The 5,355-nt window shown below is 58.3% G+C and overlaps 1 protein-coding gene across 1 annotated transcript in view; it reads right to left on the minus strand.

Moving 5' to 3' along the window:
• Positions 1 to 5,355, minus strand: part of ARAP1 (ArfGAP with RhoGAP domain, ankyrin repeat and PH domain 1) — a 45,790-nt gene that overhangs the window by 10,550 nt on the left and 29,885 nt on the right. The window contains 9 exon segments of the mRNA XM_007448064.1: positions 3 to 49; positions 454 to 559; positions 902 to 1,114; positions 1,286 to 1,449; positions 1,556 to 1,607; positions 1,883 to 2,078; positions 2,949 to 3,051; positions 3,332 to 3,467; positions 5,198 to 5,332. Coding sequence (XP_007448126.1) covers positions 3 to 49; positions 454 to 559; positions 902 to 1,114; positions 1,286 to 1,449; positions 1,556 to 1,607; positions 1,883 to 2,078; positions 2,949 to 3,051; positions 3,332 to 3,467; positions 5,198 to 5,332 — 1,152 coding nt within the window.

A 5,355-nucleotide genomic window follows, 5' to 3' on the forward strand; every position in this document is an offset into this window, starting at 1 on the left:
GGCCAGGTTGTGCGTGTTCATCTGGTTCGTGTCTGAGAAGCACTGGACGCTGGACAGGGAAGGATGGAAGCCTTGAGGAGTCAGTCCAGGACTTCCCCACCTCACCTGCCCAATTCCTGACAAGCCCATGCATGGCCCCTGGAGACAGGCCAGGGGAGGTCCCAGTCAGAGAGGACAATAGTTAAGGAGACGAGGGGACAGTCTTTCTGGCCATATCTTGGGTCATGGGGAGAAGCAGGGCTGGGAAACTGAGAGATCTGTCCACCAGCTGAAACCACCTCTATTCTCCCACCCTGCAGGAAGTAAGCTGGGAGACAAAGTGTCCAAGACCAGAGCACATCATAAGGCAACATTCAGTTCCCAGGCCCACCTGGTTCCCGGGGAGAACAGTCAGCCAGACTGGGAATAGAAGAGTCTTTTCTACCCCAGCCCCCGAGTAGTGCCGCTTCTCACCAGTACAAGTGGCTGATTAGGGCCTTCACCGTGGCCCGGTTGACTGGGGGCAGACGCGCCAGTAGCTCTCGGTACCTGGAGACCTTCTCCTCTTCATCCTCAATCTCTGGGTGAGGGGAGATGGATTGGGTCAGGAACCCTCTTGTAACCACCTCCCCTGTCCCACCCCTCTGGCTGCCCTGCCTCTCATCCTAGGTGACACCACTCCCTGCCCCCTCCAAGTCAAATCAGGCCAGCCATGCAGCAAAGATAAAGAATTCTCCAAGGGACCCTGGCTCTGTATAGAGTGACAATGGGAATAAGAAAGAAGGGAGAAGGACTGGAGCCCACCACTAAGGGCACGCCTAGTCCAAGTGCATGATGGGGAGGGGAGGGAAAACTGAGATCAGAGTGTACAAGTCAGCAGCACTGGCCTGGTCTCAGGCTGGGCACGGGCTGCAGGGCCCACCTGCGGCCTCCAGCCAGGCTAGGCGCTGGACTCGAGTGAAGAGACCATCGGGAAGATCTCGCAGGAAGCGCTTGAGCGCCGAGGAGACGTCGTCCACGTGCTGCTCGCCCTCCTTGAGGCGCACAGAGCGAGCGTCCAGCCGCAGGCTCTCCAGCAGCCGCTGTGTCTTTGATGTCTGCCCACACTTACGGTAGATGCCCTCCGAAGTCAGGCCTGGAGAGGGGTGGGGCTGAGCTGGGGGCGGAGCCAAACGTGAGGGGCCAGGAGCATTGGTCAAGGGGAGGGCCTCACGGCCGGGAAGGCGAGGTTTGGCCTCTGGGGCAGGAGGTAAAAGTCTCTCGGGGTGGGGAGGGGCGGGGCCTGTGCCATGGGGGCGGGGCTCACCGCACTGGGTGATGTAGTCCACACAGCGATACACAATCACCGGGATATCCGAGTCTCCAAGCTGCTGCTCCGACAGCGTGTCCCCTGAGCTGGCCGCTGCTTTCTGGATGGCCCCCAGCCAGCCCGTGAAGTCCAGCCGCCGCTCCCCCTGGATATACAGCGTCCTGGGCCGGGGAGTCAGTCACTTGGGGACCTACCCCTGCCCCACCCCTCCCAGGCCTGTCAGACTTTCCAGGCTTCTCAGAGTCCCTCAGGGAGGCCAGAGCTCACCTCCGTCGCTCCACCAGCACCAGCACCTGGTTCTCACTGTCCCCTTGGACGGCTGTGGAGGGGTGGGTTGAGGTGAGGCCCAGGCCTTGTTCATGGTCCCCAGCCTGCTCCCTGCTGAGGCTCTCTGGGTCCACACACCCCTGGGACACACCCACCAACCCCTGGGGTGGCTGAGATGCACCCCAAGGCCAGGAGAGGACACGAGAGGGCAGGCTGGCTCCTTCTGGCCAGGCTAGGGTAGAGTTCAAACTTCTGGGGAGGGGCTGGGGCCTGGGAGCCCAGGATAGGGTGCCCCGGAGATTGGGGCCCAGGTCCAGGTGCACGCACAAAGCTCCTGTAGTTTCCGAAGCTGCAGCGGCTCCTCGCAGGGCCCCTCTGGGAAGACAGCATGGAGCTCGGAGCCGATGAGGGCGAACCAGCCCTCCTGGGCCCGCTGTAGGCTCAGGCCAGCTTTGTAGGGTAGGCGCCCAAGCCTCTCAAAATCCCGGGCCAGCAGATCCTCAGCCAGGGGAGGCACGAATGCCTGGTGGGGAGGCCAGGGAAAGGGGACATGGCCAGGGAGGCTGCATCAGCCAACAGCACTGCCCACCCTGGATACCCCAGCCCTTTGGCTTGTGGGCATGTACTTGTTTTCCACCCAGCTGTCTCCTCTCTCACCCCCAGGGCAGAACCCAGCACAGTGAACTAAGTTGGGTATCATGTCACACTTCATACTCACTCAGATATGCCCTCCTCTGGAACACCTTCCCAGACACCATTAGGGATGTCCCTTCTCTGGGGCCCCAAGGCACCAAGGCATTCTTGCCCTCTGTTGTAGCACCAATTACAGTTTTTGTTGTTTGGACCCCATCTGTCTCCCCTACCAGCATGGGAGCCACTGAGGAGCTGGGATCAAGACCGGTTCACCTGGATCCCCGGGGCTCTGAGGACTGACTGTCAGGAGGCTCACAGATGACTGGTCGATGAACAAGAGAATGAGAGTCACAGGCCCTCACAGCACAGGAGAGCCAGAGGGCACCTGATTCTAGTCCCCAGGGCAGAGCTCTCCTCTGCAGCCTTCCTGCCTCCTTCCTCCAGGACAAGGCGCTCCCCCTGGAGGCAGCACTGTCCATCCTAGGATGGCTCTGCCTGTCATTCATTATTAAACATATATTGAGCACCTAGGGAGTGCAAGGCCCATGGCCCTCCTTCCACATAGCTGAGATAGGTCTCCTGACCTCCCCCACCACCAGGGAGCTGCACATCACATCAGGGCCTTGGCTCTGTGTCTGCTGCCCTCCATCCAGCCCCTGATCCATGCGGTGGGAAAGCTGGGATACAGGGGACTGGCCAGGAGGTCCTACCCTGGGCCCTGACAGACTCCTCCCACACCCGCCTGCTCACCCAGGCCCACCTTAGCAATGCACTTGACCCACTCACGAGCCAGCTCTGCGCTCTCCAGCCCAAACAGGTACAGCCGCTCTCCTTCTGTGTACACCTCAAAGGTGTGCTCAAAACTGTAGATACACAGGCCAGGATTCAGGCCCACTCCACCCAGCACTGCCCCCTCACCCGCCACACTGCCCTGGTGACTACCCTTCCCCTGGCCCCCTACGAGGTGGGAGAAAAGCCTTAGGCTAGGGCCTCGGGAAACCTGGTTTAGCCCCTGCACAGCCCCAGCTTGCTGTCCAACCCTGGGGAGGTCCTGCCCCTCTCTGGGCCTGTTTCCCTGTCTCCCCAATGGAGGGTTGGACTTTACATCAATAACAGTCTGTGATTCTGCCCAGGGGTGCTCACCCATGGGTGTCGGGAGTGGGCACTGCCAGACACACAATCTCACTGGCCCGAATCTCCCCGTTGGGGGTCACTGCCCGCTCATTCTCATAGTAGCTCAGGACCCCGTCGCTAAGCACACACCAGCGTCGGCTGAATTCTGGGGAGAAGTTGGGCAGGGGAACCATGAGGGAGCCCTTCACCCTCACCTGAACACTACCTCTGCATCCTCCCTGGGCCTCCACTCCCAGCTGACCCATGTCCTCTCCATTCTAACTCACAAGCTTCCCCCAAATCCATCCTCCTCCCTGTAGCTCCACCAACCCAGCCCAGCCCACACCTCTCCCCCAGACCTGCCAGGTCTGCCCCTGCCCACCTCCCCGGCCACCTCTCTGACCACTCGTGCACACACACCCCACACTCCCTGCTTTTGCTCACCCTGTTCCCTTCACCCACACCCTCTATCCTTCAAGGCCAGACCAAATGCCATAGGAAGGCTTTCATACCATAGCCTCCTGTGCCCCACCCTCCTTTGCCAGCAGTGCCCATTGTTCTATACTCTGCTTCCTTCTATAGTGACTCTGAGGAGACTGACAAGATCCCATAAAGGAACAGAAATGGAAATCTGGACCAGGAAAGTAGGAGAAAGAACAGATTGTCAAGGCCATGCAGGCTCGTATCGTTCACAGCATTGAGCATCACACTGGCTCAGAGCTTCCTGGCACCCAGAGTGAAAAAAGGATGACCCAGGCAGTTATATAAATGACATTATCAGGCAAAGGAAGGTAGACTAGGGGCAGTGCCCCAGGGGCAGTGAAGTGGTGAGTAACACAGAGTTCCAAAGAAATCTCATTGGGAGTTGGAAGGCTTCATTCGGGGGTGCTGAAGGATGCGGTGAGCAACGGCCTCAACAATGCTCACACAGCAGATACTGTCTGTCATCCTGGCTACGAGGACATGACATTTGCCCTCTGAAGGCAGTGTGTCCCAGAGCCTGCCTCCCAGCCTGGGCTCCCTCCAGGAGCGCCAGCCCTGCCTCAGTCACTCCTCATCCTGCAGACATCTGCAAGGGCCCACTGTGTGCTAGACACTGTTCTAAGTGCTGGGGGCTGCAGCGCTGGCCAAGAGAAGTTAATATTCCAGTAGGGCACAGAGAATCAATAAATAGACCCATAAATAATGTCAGATAAGTGGTGTGAAAGTAGGGCTTGCTATTTTGGATTAAGTGGTGGGGAATGAAGTCTTCGAGGAGTGACATTTAAACAGAGACCTGTTTGAAGTGAGAGACTAACCATGCAGATATTTAGGGAAAAGCATTTTGGGCAGAGGGAACAGCAAGTACAAAGGGTCTGGTGAGCATGAATGTTATGTTTGAGAAACAGCAAGGAGGCCAGTAAAGCTGGAGCAGTGTGAGCGAGGAAAGAGGAGTCAGAGAGGTAATGGGGTGGGGCGGCTGAGTGCAGGTCCTTGCAGGACGTGGTAATAAGGACTGTGGATTTTACTCAGAGTTGGGAGCAAATGGAAGGCTGAGGTGATAGACGGACAGACCTTTAAGCTTAGTCCTTAAACTTCCTAGCATCCACGTGCTCCCAATACCAGATGCCCAAAACAGGGCCCACACCTAACAGGTACTCAATAAAGTCTTCTTTGTTTTAAAGGAAACTCTGGCAGTGACTTGCTCTGCAGTGCCATGCTCTACTCCCACCCCGATCAGCCCATTTATTAAGCACCAACTGTGTACCTGAGACCACACCCAGGAAGCCCTGCAGGGTGACTGCCAGAGTGCACTTGGTGCCCTCATGGATCCCCCAGCCTGGCCAGCTCTGGCTGCTCTGGCCCTGCCACCATGCCAGAATGCCATGCCAGGGCGGGCTCTGGCCCGGCACCTACCTTCCCGGGCCCGGCGGTCCTGTAGCAGCTTCCCGGCAGAAGCGGTCTTGTAGAGGAAGCCGCTGTGGCTCACAGTTGGCAGGACAACTGAGTAGTGCTTTTCCGGGGGCCTCACTGAATCCAGCCGAGGTACCTCTTTTGGGAAGGGGGGGAAAGAG

Source organism: Lipotes vexillifer, unplaced genomic scaffold (assembly GCF_000442215.2).
Source record: "Lipotes vexillifer unplaced genomic scaffold, Lipotes_vexillifer_v1.1 scaffold640, whole genome shotgun sequence".
In the NCBI taxonomy this organism is placed as follows: domain Eukaryota; kingdom Metazoa; phylum Chordata; class Mammalia; order Artiodactyla; family Lipotidae; genus Lipotes; species Lipotes vexillifer.